This window comes from Excalfactoria chinensis, chromosome 2, assembly GCF_039878825.1.
Source record: "Excalfactoria chinensis isolate bCotChi1 chromosome 2, bCotChi1.hap2, whole genome shotgun sequence".
Taxonomy (NCBI): domain Eukaryota; kingdom Metazoa; phylum Chordata; class Aves; order Galliformes; family Phasianidae; genus Excalfactoria; species Excalfactoria chinensis.
In genome coordinates, this window is record NC_092826.1 from 120,212,799 (window position 1) to 120,227,804 (window position 15,006).

A 15,006-nucleotide genomic window follows, 5' to 3' on the forward strand; every position below is an offset into this window, starting at 1 on the left:
GCCTGGCACATTAGAACGAGTTGAACTTGTTATATCCAATTTCACAAACCGGTGTTTCTTCAGAAAGATTTTCCACAAGTTTCCTGAGAAAGTGAAAGTACAGAGCAGAGCTCGAGAGAGAGATTCTGCATCACCAAAACTGCACGTATTGTAGGAGGAATTGTCACTGATTTGAATGGGGCAGCTCCACTAAGAGTTCCCTGACCTCGTGCTACGTGTATGTCTTTGTGCATGGTGTGAATGTCTGGAGCAACCTGACCTTTTTTCACAGACAGGGAAATATTTTGGAAAAACACCATTGGTACGCTACCCAATCAGGAGCAAGAGAAATGGAGCTAAACAGCGCTCGGCTTCCATAGAGGAATCTGTTAATGAGGACAGGTAGCTGGAATGGAGATTGCCGGTGCGGTACTTTGCACCGTGTTATTGAACAGTTTCAAAGACAAATTTTATGAATAGAGATCAAAGCGTGTAAGAGGACTGTTAGCAAATATGACCACTTGTGCAAATATCCGTGAACCTCCCTTCAGTAGCCTTTCAGTAGTTCCAAAGGCTGTCGGGGCATGTAATGATCGTAATAAATGCTGTATTTGCTTTTGTTTCTGCTGGCTTTGACCAGCAAATTCAACTGATTGCTTCCATTGTTATTTATGCTTAGAAGACAATTATATGGTTATCATTGGGAAAAAAAAAAGAACTCTTGTGATACATTTCTTTTTGGTTTTGAAATTCATACCAGTTAACGCAATTTTTGTTATCTATTCACTTTATTCTTTTCAAGTCTTTTTTTCTTTCATTTTTATTTTTTTTGCTTTGTCACGCTTCCCCTGAACACTGCATTTCCCAACACTCACCTTTGTGTTAGCTGGAGAAAGAAACGACTAATTTTTGATGCCCTTCCTGCCCATTTAGTTAATATTGACAGAAATTTAAATTACAGCACACACTGAGAACATATTGCCATTTAGCTGACAATCCTGCTATATTATAAGGATACTCCTGTGGCTCTGAGATTATATTTTAGCTCACTCAAGACTCTAAGGAAGCTCTTTGTGTTCTTCTGTAAATATACTGAAGATACAGCTCACCTCATCTGTATTTGGTTGGTTTGTGAGAAGTAAAGGAGTAAACATAAACTGTCTCATCTTTGTTGTGGGTCCAATGTGCAGGACTCATCAAACTCCATCAGTGGAGCCAGGCCAGTGAAATTCCAGCTGTGTCTCCACAACACATTGCTATGTGACCAGCTACCTGAAAGCGGGCACTTTACATGGCATATGTCCCTGGTGTCACGGGTTAACTGAAAAAAAGACTATGACGTTCAGGAATAAATTATGGGAGAAGTTAGTGCTGCTGTAACCCATGGCACATGGACAGAGACAGTCACAGAGTTGAAGGTCGGGAACCTGCCAAGGATCCCAGTGCTGTGCTGCTTGGGTGAAAACAAAGGCAACATCAGGATCCTGGTGTCCAAGGACACCACAGTGGATGGCACTGAATGCCTTTTGTAGTGGGCAGCTTTGGGGAGGTTTTAACTTAATGTGTATCCATAAGCTAAAATAATAAATGTCTTCAGTTCAACGTGAAGAAAGAACTTTTGAGACAGGTAGGACACATTTACCCAAGCTGGTCAGTCCAGCTCCATTAACGCCATTCCTTTTGCCAAAAAGTACTAGCTGAACTAGGAAGAGCTTAGGATAAACGTGGGCTACAGGTTCTGATTCATCTCGTAGGTAAACTCATAGGATTCTTTAACTTCCTGGCTTCCAGTTTGGCACACGGGTGATGACACCCAGGAAGTCTAATAAAGTGTTTAAGAAAAGCAGCCCTTGATCAACAGTCTAATGTTTGCTCTACAAAGAATCTGAACATCCACTGGAAAATATTTGGGGTCTGTACGTTGCGTAAGGTTCAAAGAGCTGTTCTGACAGTGTACTGGGATATTGTAGCATCACACCAATGCTTAACTGTGATATTACCTTTTTGTTGTACCATTGAACTGCTCTGTTCTGGAGAAGCGGTACCACCTGATTCATTGTTATTGCAGCTTACCCATTTGTAGATTCTCCATGAAAGACGCTTTTCTGTGCACTGATCAAATAAGATTGCTTGAATCTGTGAGGCTTTGCGGTTTGGTTGAAGCTAAATTGGATCTGTGCAGAGTAACATTTCTGAGGCTGTAGTTGTACAGCTAAGGTTGCTGTAACTTATCTTCTTTTTTGTTTTACAGGTTGTTACTTTGTGGTATAGAGCTCCTGAAGTTTTGCTTCAGTCCAGCTATGCAACACCAGTTGATCTTTGGAGTGTTGGTTGCATATTTGCAGAAATGTTCCGTCGAAAGTAAGAAATTCTACTTTATTTCTTCTTCTTTTTTTTTGTTTTTAATTTAAAAGATGTGTAGTAATTTCTGGCACAAAACCTTGGGCCATGTTAGTGTTGGAAAGGACTGGTAGGACTGATGGGATGCTTCATGTACAGCACAGAACAGAAGCATCCATTGCAAAGTCATACTTTTCACCATTTTGGAGTCTTTTGGCAGGAGTCACCTTGAGCTCTTGGTGAAGTGTATACAAGCATTGTATTTCCGTTACACCTGAATCCAAATGCAGATAAGTGTGAGCTAGGGGGACTGTTGATCATTTTGAGTAAAGCTGCATTCTAGAAAGGGCCCAGCATTCACCAGAGTCTTCTCGCTCTGGTGTTTGTGCATTAGACCGTCAGTTGTTTGCTCATGGTCCTCACTTGGCATATATGAGATCTTGAAAGTCGTTGTAAAGATGATTTCTGGAAACAGGTAAGAATGTGAAGAATAAGCTATTCTGCCACAGCACAGGGGAATAGAGACAGTTAAATGCAGGTTGAAAAGGAAATAAGATTAAAGATTGGCTGATTCAATTAAAGTAACAATCAGAACTACTGTAGCTAGATTGAGTTGATTTGTGAATGCAAGAGATGTCCCTGTGGAAGGACACTGAGATTGAGAGTATGTAGGGTGTGGAGAGGAACAACTCAAGAACATTAGCAAGATAGACCTGTCTCAATATTAACCCTAAAACATGCGTATCCATTGAGCTATTGTAAAAAGTCTGCATGATCTCCATAGAGAAACTGTATGCATAATTTTGATACACCTATACTGTGAAATCAAAGGATATACGTAAAGAAAACATGAAAGAAAATGGTCACAGTGAGAAGTATAGAAAACAAAATCAATCCAATTTAAAAGACAAAGCCGTACTACAAGGGCCTTGAGAAACAGCTACTTAAAAGCAGCAAATTGAGATGAATTTATAGTGTGAAGTTCAAAATACAAGTTGGAGTCTTGCAAAAGAACTTTGGGATCCCACTATTTATTAATGTTAGTGTATGGAAAAATCATTTTTCTTGGGCTTCTTGCCTGGTCAAATGGCCTGGGTAGAATTAGTACACTCCACCCTCTCTGTGTCTGACTCAGAAATGAAGTCAGAAGATGAGAGAAAAAAAGAATGTGGATTTTAGGAGGGTCAATTAAGCCCTCCATTGCAAACTTCAAAAAAATCAGTCTTATCTCATTCACTGCCAGGTTCATGATGGCATTAAGCCATTGATATTTTTTTCTGATAAAAGCAGAAGAGTCAACAACTCTGTTTTTAGCGCTGGTGATAGAAGTGATACAGGACAAACAAATGAACACAGAACTTTATTACTTTCTCGAAGCTCTCATTTTTTTCTCATTAAATTTGTGGTATTCTGGCAGATGAAAAACATTGCCATGTGCAAGCATCAGCAATTGAATATCATTTTTGTGATGTATGACTCCCTAAGCCTCACTGACTCCAAATCCCAGTGTACGACACAGTAAATTTAATTAAGGACTGTTAAATTTTCTGTTGGTTTACAAATGCAAATATTACATTAATATTACAAAATCAGAGATCCTTTTTTTATAATGGAAACGTGATCTTACTTCAAGCACAGTTTGATAAAACCAGAACTTCTATGATTCCTGCCAAATGCAGGGTCAGTCTGACATTTCCAGTCCTAAATTTGGGAGACTGTCAAAAACTGTAGAAGTTAGGCATCTGCCAAGTCTGTATGTACTATGTTGTTTCACTGGAAACAATATGACTTTCACATACTTCAGTATACAAGCATGATTTGGAATACTGACCCAAAACCTCATTGCCATAAAGCTGTAATGACCAGCACCGAGTGCTATCTCCATGGCTTAATGTTGCAATACTCCCTGTATGATATATATTGTCTTTCTGATTTTCTTCATGGATTGCAAAAGAAAGCCCGTGTTACTGTGACCTTGGTAGCAATAAACTGTGAAATTTTGCAAACTTCATGGATTGTTTCCAAAATATGAAATAAATGGAACAGCTATTTCTGGAAAATGGCAGTTCCTTTGGGTAATCACCCATCTGCATTTGTACTGGTGCTCATAGGATAAAGGTATGACGGTGTAGCTAAGGCTAAGAAGTACGTGTTGGTTTGACATTAAGACAACTTTTTATTTTCTTACTGGGTTCTTGTTTCCTTCTTTCCCTACTCAACTGTCATTCTTATTTGAAAGATTTTAAAGGTTTTTTAAGAAATATACTGAGACTCTTCTGGGTCTCTTCCTATCACAGAGTTGAACTTTTTTGGAAATAAAACACCGTAATAAATAAAGCATCACAAAATATATCAGAATTCTGATATAAAAAAAAAGCAAACAGATACAAGACACATAAAAGCAGATACTGGAGTTCATATGCACAAGTAAATATATGTCTAACAACATACCCCTCATCTTGGCTGATACAGCTAACCAAATGGTTCTCAGATGAGGACTAAAGTCCTGGAATCTGAGGTTTGTATAACCTCATAGCTATACATAAAACCTACACATTTACATTACAGTGCAGACTTGTAGGCTTCTGCACTTCATTGTGTACCTAGTATCATGTCAGCCCATCGGGGTTTGTGGGCATGAAGATTGAGCATATATGAATGAATAAAGACTGTCCTGAAGCCCAGCTGCTGATGAGAGCAGCCCCAAATAAAGCATTTCTTTCACATTTCCTTATAGGGTAGTTTCAGGTTTTTGAATCTCATGTCTAGTCAAGTAGATTTCCATCATTTGTAGCCATATTTGGGTGGCCTGTCCTTCACTGACAAAAATGTCAATTTATTTGTCACAGTAGCTCCTTTTTTTGATTTAAAAGCTGTGGTCCATTGATAATAATGACCAACAAAGAAAATCGTGCAGTATGCTTTTGCTTGCTTCAGTATCACAGAATCTTTCATAGATAAAGCAGGAAAGTTTGATGGGCCTAATGGTATAGGGTATCCTTTCGCATAGTGGGAAGACAGACTGGCAATCTGCACATCTGGTCTCAGCTCAGAGAATATTGAGCTATTTGCATTAATCTTGTTTCTGCAAAGCGTGACCAGGTAATATATTTAGGTTAAAAAAAACTTAACAATGGTTAATTATAAAAAAAGTTTCTCACCAATACTGAGCATTTTCCTTGCCAGTAGGAAAGGATCTTGTACCTCCTAATCAATGGGCAATTCATTAAGGAGTAAGGCAAGCTTGGGAGTAGGCCCTCACTTCTGTCTGGACGCATGAAACTCAGCTGGCTCAAGGACTGAGGGCAGCTCCAAAGTGGAAGCCATGGCCAGTGGTTTAGGTGAGGAAAGGGCTTGGATTGGGTAGTACTTAGGTGAGTGAGTGTGAGAGGAGGAGGGAAGAAGACTGAAATCTGAATCTGGGTGAAACAATCTATAGGAGAAAGCAAGGATCGCTGGACTCTCTTCTGAGCAGGTAGTCTTGAGAAAAAGTCTTTCATCTCTTAGTTCTTAGTTATTCATACAGATCTAGTCTTCAAAAGGACATCCCTGTATGATTTCAGTCCTGCACAGACTAGTCAAGCATCTGAGAGCAGTGTTCTGAATGCACATGCAGTTTTAATCTATCACAGATATCAATTCAGACTCAAACCTTAAAAGACACTCCTCTCCCAGAAACCTTTCCCACCTCCCCAAACCAAAACTAAACAGTATTATCTCAGTTCCCTAGTTTCATCCAGCCATGAGGGAAATTAATTCCATTCTCGTGGACATCTTACTGAGACCGTTCATGTACCAGCTCCATGGTGTTTTCATCAACCTACTGTTGGCAAGATCATCAGACCCAGAATTTCTTAAGCCACAATACTGGCACAAATAGTATGGAGTTATTATTTATTCAGTTTTAAATATTAAATCATGCTTTAAGCAGTTCTCTCTTTTTTCAGCATATTCCACCAGTGCCTAATAAGTGTGGGACAGTCATTGCATTGCCAACTATGCTTGAAGATTGTGTCAGTGGATAAAAGATGTGTAACTCTACTAAAACAACTACAATGGGACAAGTTCTTATTCCCAGCAATAAGCGTTTAAATCATCTTTTAATAGTATGAATGTGTCCAATTAGAGTGTGAAATAAATATGGTTGTGTGGTTTCAGAAAAGAAATAGGCAACAGAACACCTGTTTTTGAGTTGTCTCCAAAAACTGAAGCTGGAAAGGGGAGTTTAAACTTCTGTTACTGACTGAAAAGAATAACTCTTTTAGCTGGATCACGTGGTAGAGTCTTGGCTTCAATGAAATTATTGTTGAAATTAACCCTGACTTCAAAGAGGATTGTAACCTCCCTGAAAACAATTTAGTGGGACAGAGTGGGACAGAATGGCACAGAATGTGGAAGAGCTAATCTCTGTTAATGTGTATAAGTACAGCACTTAAGCACTCAGCTGGAGAAATCCCTCTGCAAGAAGGTGCTGCAAACTGGCAAACTTTTCCTAGGTTCCATGCTTTGTGCTCCTTGCACTGATCCTGTACAAGCTTCCTATTGTCTTCTCCGTGAAATAAACCCTGATAGGTGGCTCCTGGGGACTGGGAGACTTTCATTCAAAATAAGGGTTGCAGTGTGGGAGATATAAGCGGTCAGTTGAACAGATGAGACTGGAATTCAGAGTGGTCTTTGTGAGACTGCAGAAGTAAAAGATGTTCAAGCTAAACTTGAGAGAATTTATTTTGTTAGAATGATCACTGATATCTTTTTGGCCAAAGTATCACCAAATAAAATGTAATTTCAAAGAAAACCAGGCTGTCACACTGTGATTCCTGTATGCATTTCCTAGTCCAGAGGAGGAGGTACATGTTCCTGCTTTTTTACCAGAGGATAACTAAGTGATAACTCATAACAGAGCTTCCAGGTTCTCTGGTGCTTTGAATGGGACAGGTGGCTTTTAACTCTGAAGAGAGATCTGCAGTCTGGCTCGTACTTCAGGCTGTTCTAACTAGCATCATTTTCATCATGCCCTCATTTGGTCTGCATTAGCTGTACCTATAGGTGTTAATCTCTTGCAGATGCAGTCCTTTAAGGTTGCACTTTGAAAAAACAGGTATATGTCTGTTGACAGATGTTCAACAGTAAAACCACAGGTTCTGAGGTGCCAAAGCATGTTCTTTGTCTGGAAAAAGGAGCAGAGAAGACAGTGGGCTTGGGGAAAGTGGTTCATAGAAATCCTGCTATTGCTGAGAACTGCTTGGATTTTGCATTGATGGGACTCTGCTCCAGACACAGGCTGAGTTAATCATTCCATATGATTAGTTGCTTTGCCTTTGAATGGTCTGGAGGAAGACACAGTGAATCTGTACATTTACAAATGCATGTCTGAGCAGAGGGTTTGTTTTGAGTCACCCACTTCAAATTAAGTAACAATATGGCATCACTTACATTAAAAAATAAAAATAAAAAATCGTTAATACTGTTCAAAATTCAAGGCATCAGGGGAGCAGGAAGATTTGTTAAAAGCCTGTGGTCAATAGTGAAGTGTTATACACTGAAACAGTAGCAACAGAATACTGTGCCACTTAACACAGAGCTTGTATGAGGTATGTATGTTTAGGGTACTGATGAGGCTGTGGTTGGACTTGATGATCTTCAAGGTCTTTTCCAACCTGGGTAATTCTGTGATTCTATGATACTGTGTACTCCTGCCACAGCTCAGGTGTATCAGTGCAGGCAAAGATGTAACCGGAGATAATGTGATTTGGACAAGAACAGCATCTTGACATAGCACACCATTAGGGAAACTTCCTCTCAAACTGGAATCAATGGATCAACTTAGTGTGCTTTCTGTAGGGTGGGAAAAATGAACAGGGTTTCTGATTTGAAAAACTATATTTGCTTTTGCACTGATCTTTATTAAGAATTGTTCTGTACACTCTTGGGAGTTGTCATCCAAAGTGGGGTTTTAACTTCTCCCAGTATGTATGGATATTACAGGTGAAATCCTGATCACCTTGAACACAGGAGAAAGTTAACGCTGACTGGTGGTAGTGATGGCTTCAGTTTTGATTTGCCTTTCTATATAACAATAACAACACAGTGAACAAAACCTGAAAAGAGAGATATTTATGTAGCAATTCTGCCGTAGAAGAACTTGTGAAGGCCTTTTAATTCTTTGTCAGTTATTTTCCTGTACTTCAGCATATCTGATGATGTAGCCCTTGCTGTTTTTAAGTGGATGCTTATGGATCAGAAAAGAAATTCATGAGAAAGATTTAAAAAAATGGATATTAGAAGGGAAAAAATAACAAAGCCAACACAGTAGGCAAAAGGCCTCAGAGTTAAGTGCGGCTATGAGTGCTGTTTGTAACTCAGGGCCTACCTATAAACGGACCGACTTCTTACATTTGTTTTTTGAGAAATAACTGTTCACTTTATCATGCAGCAATTTGAAACACAGGCTTCGCAATCGTATTATCTGGTGTTTTCCAGTGGACCTTAAACCAACGTATCTAGTGCACCAACAGCTTGAAAGTGTAATCATCCGCTTGTCTGCTTGCTCGCAGTTAGATTTGGGTAGGAGCAAAATTCAAACAACTCCTTTTTTTTTTTTTTTCTTTTTTTTTTTTTTCTTTTTTCCTTTATTTTCCCTCGGTTATTATTTTAGTAAGCAAAGGTGGATGTTGCAGCTTCGGACTGTAAGAGCTACACAACTTGATTTGCAGTCTTTGAACCAAGGTACTACACAGTTCTGGCTTGAGTTTGTTTTTGCCATTTTTGGAAATTAGCTTGTTTTGTTGTAAGAATGATTTAAGTCGCAAGTGTCATTAAAGTTCACCACAGTCCAGACCAGCTATACAGGGAGAAGGTTCATTCCTTGGAAAGATCTTGTCAGCACTGAAAATTCTGCGCTTTGCATTTTTCCTCCTTTATTCTTCTGCCATTCATGTGCACATGGGCGTGTGGGAGGCTGATGGTTTTTCCAAACCAGACCTAATAAAATTGGATTTTTTCTCCCTCCCCAGATAGGTGGCCAGCCTATTACAGACTTCTTTTTTCAAGCATTTATTAAATTGAATGGACTCAAGCCACAATTTAGCTTAGAGACCTTAGTGATCTGATAGAACAACAACAGCGTTTTGCTTCAGACTTTACTAACAAAGGAAGGCAGAAGAATGTACTTGCTCGTGTTACTGCAGTTTTCTGATAAGCAGGATTGTTTTCTCTTTAATCCTAACTCCACGACAGAACTCCCCTTGGCTTTGGGCAGAGGACAAATGCACGTTAATGGAGTGAAGGGCAAACAGTCAGAATAATGCTTCTAATTGTCGAGTACAAAATACATATGAGTTTCCAAGGCAACGTCACCCCCATTAAAAATAAAATACCTTGCTGTTTTTCAGCTCACATTTTCCCTCGAGCCCTTTCTAGCCGATATCTTTCTAAGTGTCTACAGTTGGGCTGATTGATAGCCGTTAGTCAAATCCAGCAACTGCATCAGCCTGTGGTTGGAGATGAGTGGTAAGTGAGTACCAGGCCATTCACTTGTGGTTTTCCTCCTAGCTTCCAGCTGTGCCAGGCTTTCAGTCAGAGGAATAGATCTGTTGGTAAGGGAAACCGTTGGTAAACCATAGAAACCAAAAACTGTCTCACTACCCATGACAAAAAACAGAAGGGAACCTCAAAGTGAGGGCAAGAAGACCTGCAGCAGCTGTGCTAGCTGACCAAGGGTAACCTGACCGTTAGCTCAGGTGGGGGCCAGGCTACAGCCAGGAGCAGGTGCTGCAGGCCAAAGCCCTGCTCACCAAGTTGCCCTACTGGAAAGCTTCTGCAGCTTCTGCGCGTACAGGTGGCACAGCACTCTTCTGACAGCCTCCCAAATGTGGCATCCTCAAGAAGAAGCTCTCATTCCTTAGAGGGCTGACATTCTGGTCTGCGACAATCCAAGTTAGCCTGACCAGAGGTCAGAGGAAAAGGCCTCGTGGCTAGGATAAAGACCACAACATGTCAGGCATGATGTAGATGTTTTAAAGTCCTTAGTATTAACATCATGGCATTTGTAATGGGATTTGTAATGCAGTTTTTATTCAGAAAATGCAGTTTGCATTTGGAAGTAAGGCTGGTGACAGGATCACCCGGCTGCCCCCCGGCAGCGCTGTGCCAGGCACAGCTGCCCGCCAGTGCCAAGGTGCAGCACCTCACACACACTGGGGTATCTCAAAGATGAGGTCATTCCTAGGATAAGGCCGAGCAGCCCACAGGTGACATCCAGATGACATCCCCAGCTGCAGGTGGCTGCAGCCATAGAAGAGGAGAGGCACAGAGCAGCATTGGAGTGCTCCTTCCTTTTGGCCCCAAGGAGGGACAACCAGTTGTGTGCAGCTCAAAGACTTTGCTTTTGAAAGGGTCTCCTGGCTCTTTCATGCAGCTTTCCTCTCCAGGAACTTGGCTGCAAGAGGCTTTGCTTTTTGCCTAGAATTTGGCTGGGGGAAACTCTGTGTACTTTTGTTTGTCTCATAATAGAATTAAATATTGTTTTTATTTACTTTTCTCTTTCATAAGAAAATGGCTACAAAAAGGTATGTCAAGTCCAAGTGGGTGTACAGGAGACTTTCCTGAACACTGGTGTGTGCTGGAGAAGGGGAGGGAAGATTTGATGTTAAGTGTGGCTCACACTGCTGAGCTCCCAAGTGTGGACTTGTTCCAAATTGAATGTCCAGTCAGAAATTTTGATCTGAGCAGATTCATTCAATTTGCTATATTTGACTATCCAGAAAAGAGCACAAAACACAACAGCTTTATGAAACTTTGTTCTATTTTTGTACCGAGTAAATAATTGGCTGTGAGAGGAGAGCTCTGAATGCCAAAAGAAAGCAAGAGGAAGCATGATATTTAGATTTCTGGAAAACCATTTTTCCAAGGGAATGGCAACCATGGAAGTGCTTACTTACATCGTGGGGGACAGACTATGCAGAGGACTTACTGGCAGTGGGTCTGAGTCTGCAGGCTGCAGTTGAGAATGGCAGAGACATAGACAGAGCCCGTATCTGGGGAGGGAGGTGGACGCAGGCTCTGCAGCACATCCTGGGGCAGCACACATGGCATCCAAAGGCAGCCAGAGCCATCTCCACCATCAGTCATCAGGGCTGTGTTGTTTGCTGGGCACTGAAAAACAGAGAAGGGACATAGCAGGATACAGCTCATACTAGTTCCTGTCTTGTCTTCTTTTGAAGCCACAGTTCTCCTTGTGATATGAGTATGTTGTTTCCTTGCTTCTTCTTTTTGTCTGCATGGCACTTGCAGCAGTGCCATCACTTTTGCCTGTGTACTCTGCTCAGACTGCTCATACACTGGCCTCGTGCAAATGAGTCCATGAAAGATTCAGCCACTGTGGTACACTGATTGCTAGAGGAAGCAGCAGGATTCATCAAGTCAAGAACTCCTGGTGTCAACATGTGGCATGCTTGGTTGTCCCTTAGTGCTGGCTGCATGCTGCACTTCCTTCTATAGATGTTTGGAATACATATTGTCCAGAAGCAACTCTAAGAGAATCCCTGATGCAGTATTTCTTCTTCTGCTCAAACATTCTCCATAGCTTCTTTTGTAGCTTATCCAGGTTTAACAATAGTAAGTGCTTTTGGAAAACAGATATTTGTCAAATGGGAGTTTCATCCAAGGGATTACTTCATTTACACCGATTTATTCTACTGGGCTAGAATAAATTAGCACAAAGATTCAGTTACTATTGATTCTGACCAAGTCCAAATGAGTTACCTAAAGATAAATGACTTAGTCAGCTGTATCATACAGAATTTGCCAACTATCGCAAATTATCAGATCGTTTTTATTAGATTATGTCCATGAAGCAGGTTTTGTTATTATGTCAGTACAGCACACGAAACAATCTATACAACAGAATGATTTTTAAAGTGCTCATTATGTCCAAATAATAGCACTGCAAGCGTTCCGTATCTAAAGTAGTACACATAGCATGAGATTTCGCAGTAATGGTGCTATCTGTAGCTGTTAAACTAAGCCTAATTAGCAGCGAACAATCATATTTAGCTGCTATAAGAATGAAGACACTCTAGATTGCATCAGACCATTAGCAATGGTAGAGCGTATGTACAAAGTCCAAACAGAAAAGCAGGCATTCCTGCTTCCTATCTATTTTGGCTCCAGGTCTTTCAAGAGTTCGATGATGAAGATTTTTGGCTGGAAAGAGAAAGTGCAGTTTAAAGAGGCCCCAGATAACTTGGTAACCTTTCTATTTCTGGTAAACTCTCAGCCACATCTGTATAGGAAGCATGGCTTACCATGGAAGGAAGCTTTGGCTTGGTTATATGCATTTGCACATACACAGAAGAGGATTCTGGTTTTTGAATCTTGAGCAAATCTGGGGTTCTTCAGATAGAGAGTTCAAATTCTTCTCTAGGTTTCCACTGCCTTTTTTTTTTTTTCAGTGTTTTCAGCAATTCCCGATATTTTTATAAATTACGTTTTAGAAATGGATTGTGGGGAACTAGCAGAGAACAGAAAAGTGCTGAATAATCTGGCGATGTGTGGGCTGAAAAGTTCATGGAATGTCTCAACAGCTACAGGTTCTCAGTACATTAGAGACTGAAGAAATATTTATTACGTAAAGATAAAGTTGTATGCTGTTCCTGCTGAAATAATGTCCAAAGCCAATAGAGTTTTTCTACTGCCAGAGGCAGGACTGTGTCTCAGGAATGGCAAAGCTCTGGCTCCACTGATAATAGAATTAAAATTGTCCCAAAATTCTTCTGGGAAGCTTTGAAACAAACAGTGTAATGCTTTAGTGTAAATGCTACAGCTGCAGTGGGGAGGGTGGCATCTGAGCAGTGTCATCCCTGGGTAGAACATTGGTGTTTTCTCTCTTTTATGAAAGAAATTAGTTTTCTCTAAGTAGGTTTGGATTCAAGTGGGAAAGAAAGATTTTGTGTGAAATGACCAATAGATGAACAGCATAAGCAACAGCAGAGCTCTCAATAGGTGACCCTGGATTACCATGCACTCTCATGAGCCAGTGAATGTAGATCTCTTAGTTTCTCCAGTATGAGTAATGGAGTTAACAGTACGGTATAAAGTATTATTTAGGGCAAAATTATATTTAGTTCAATTGGCACTGAGAATTATATCAGTTTTCCTTGCATGGTTGCTATACATACTTACTAACTTTAATGCTTATCTCAAGTTTGTCAGCAGGTGTTTATTAATTCACTGTAAGCCAGAACAGCTGCTAAAAATTAAAGTATTTCTTTCACACCATCCTTTTAATCCACTTTCATGTCTTTTGACTCTCAGTCTCTGGAGCTGGAGAACAAATTTGAAGTTGAAATTTCACCTGTGCTCATGTTAGTAGTTTACTGCTCGGGGCTACAAGTGTTTTCCCTCACTTCCTGGCCTGAAGGGTTGTAATCCCCTTTCAGAGATTCTTTTCTGGCCGAGTGTTTTATTACACCTGAAGGTGATGAGAGATGTGGGGGGGAGGATTGGGGAGGGAGTCCTTCTGATGTTTCAGGATTATCTGAAAAATTAGAAAGTCTTAGTGCAACAGGTGCCATTAACACCTAATATGGGGGCAACAAAAGTGATTGTAGATCAAAACATGTACTGGGTGCCACACAGGAGCAGCTCCAGCCCAGTTGGAGGACAAAGCACAAGGGATCGCTCTCTGAGCTTGTCATGCTTTCCCAGAGAAAAAGTCTTTTATTCTTCGATTTTATTCAGTATTGTGAATTTCACGTTCTCAAGTTATGTCAAGCACTGATGTTTCCCTTCAAATATGGAAACAGGATATCTAATGGATCACTGTGCTTAAGCCTCAGAGAGTGCCAGCGCACAGCCTTTGTTATCTCACTACATCACCTCTGCCTCTGAGCTGCTGCTACCAGTGACAGCAAGAATTTTGTCTTTCAGACTTTTTCCTGGTGCTGTGGTTGGATATTTGCTTTTCCAGCTTACACTTCCCAACTTGAGAATTAATAAAAAAACAAGTGATGCTGATAATTTAGTCAAGTAGATGTACATTCTTTGTGTAACTCATAGTCATGGGACTAAAGCATCGCTTCTGCCAGCGTCCTTTTTCATCATTTTATATAACATATTTAGAAGCATAATTTCTTTTATCTAAAGGCCTATGGAAGTCTTTTTGTAGCTTTACTGAGAAAGAAGTAAAGCCCTGACAAGGCTGGGAAGACGTACTTGGATGTGAATGGGCTGAGTATCTTTGGGCAGACTGAATGAACCAGCACGTGTGATATACCTGCCCCTTTTGCATCACCTTCCTTCTCCTTAGTTAAAAAGAATCAAGGGTAGGTAGGAGTTAGTCTCCCTCATGGAACAGTTACTTGTGAAAATAAGTTCAGCTGATCCAGGAATGACAGCAATGATAGATATGTGGTCACAAAGAGTTTATTGCATAAGAAATTGACCTAATGGTGCAAAGTCGTTTAGTTTAAAGGTTTACTGGGAAAGTAATCTGAAAATATTTTCAGATTGTGTAACAGGAATTGTATTTTAATTAGGGCCTCAGACTTTAAAATCTATTACATAACCCCTCGATTAAAACTAATTCCAGTGTTAGAGGCAGGCAGCAAAGTCCATTTTAAAAGATGTTTTTAGATTAGTAAATGCAGAAAATGCCAACAGCCAAGCTTTCCAGAATCATCTGGACAT

The 15,006-nt window shown here is 40.4% G+C and overlaps 1 protein-coding gene across 1 annotated transcript in view; it reads left to right on the forward strand.

Annotated features, from left to right (window-relative positions):
* The window catches only part of CDK6 (cyclin dependent kinase 6), a 132,864-nt gene that overhangs the window by 89,620 nt on the left and 28,238 nt on the right, over positions 1–15,006 (forward strand). Inside the window, exon 5 of the mRNA XM_072328405.1 lies at positions 2,231–2,340. Within this exon, the coding sequence (XP_072184506.1) occupies positions 2,231–2,340 (110 nt within the window). The remainder of the gene's footprint in view (positions 1–2,230; positions 2,341–15,006) is intronic.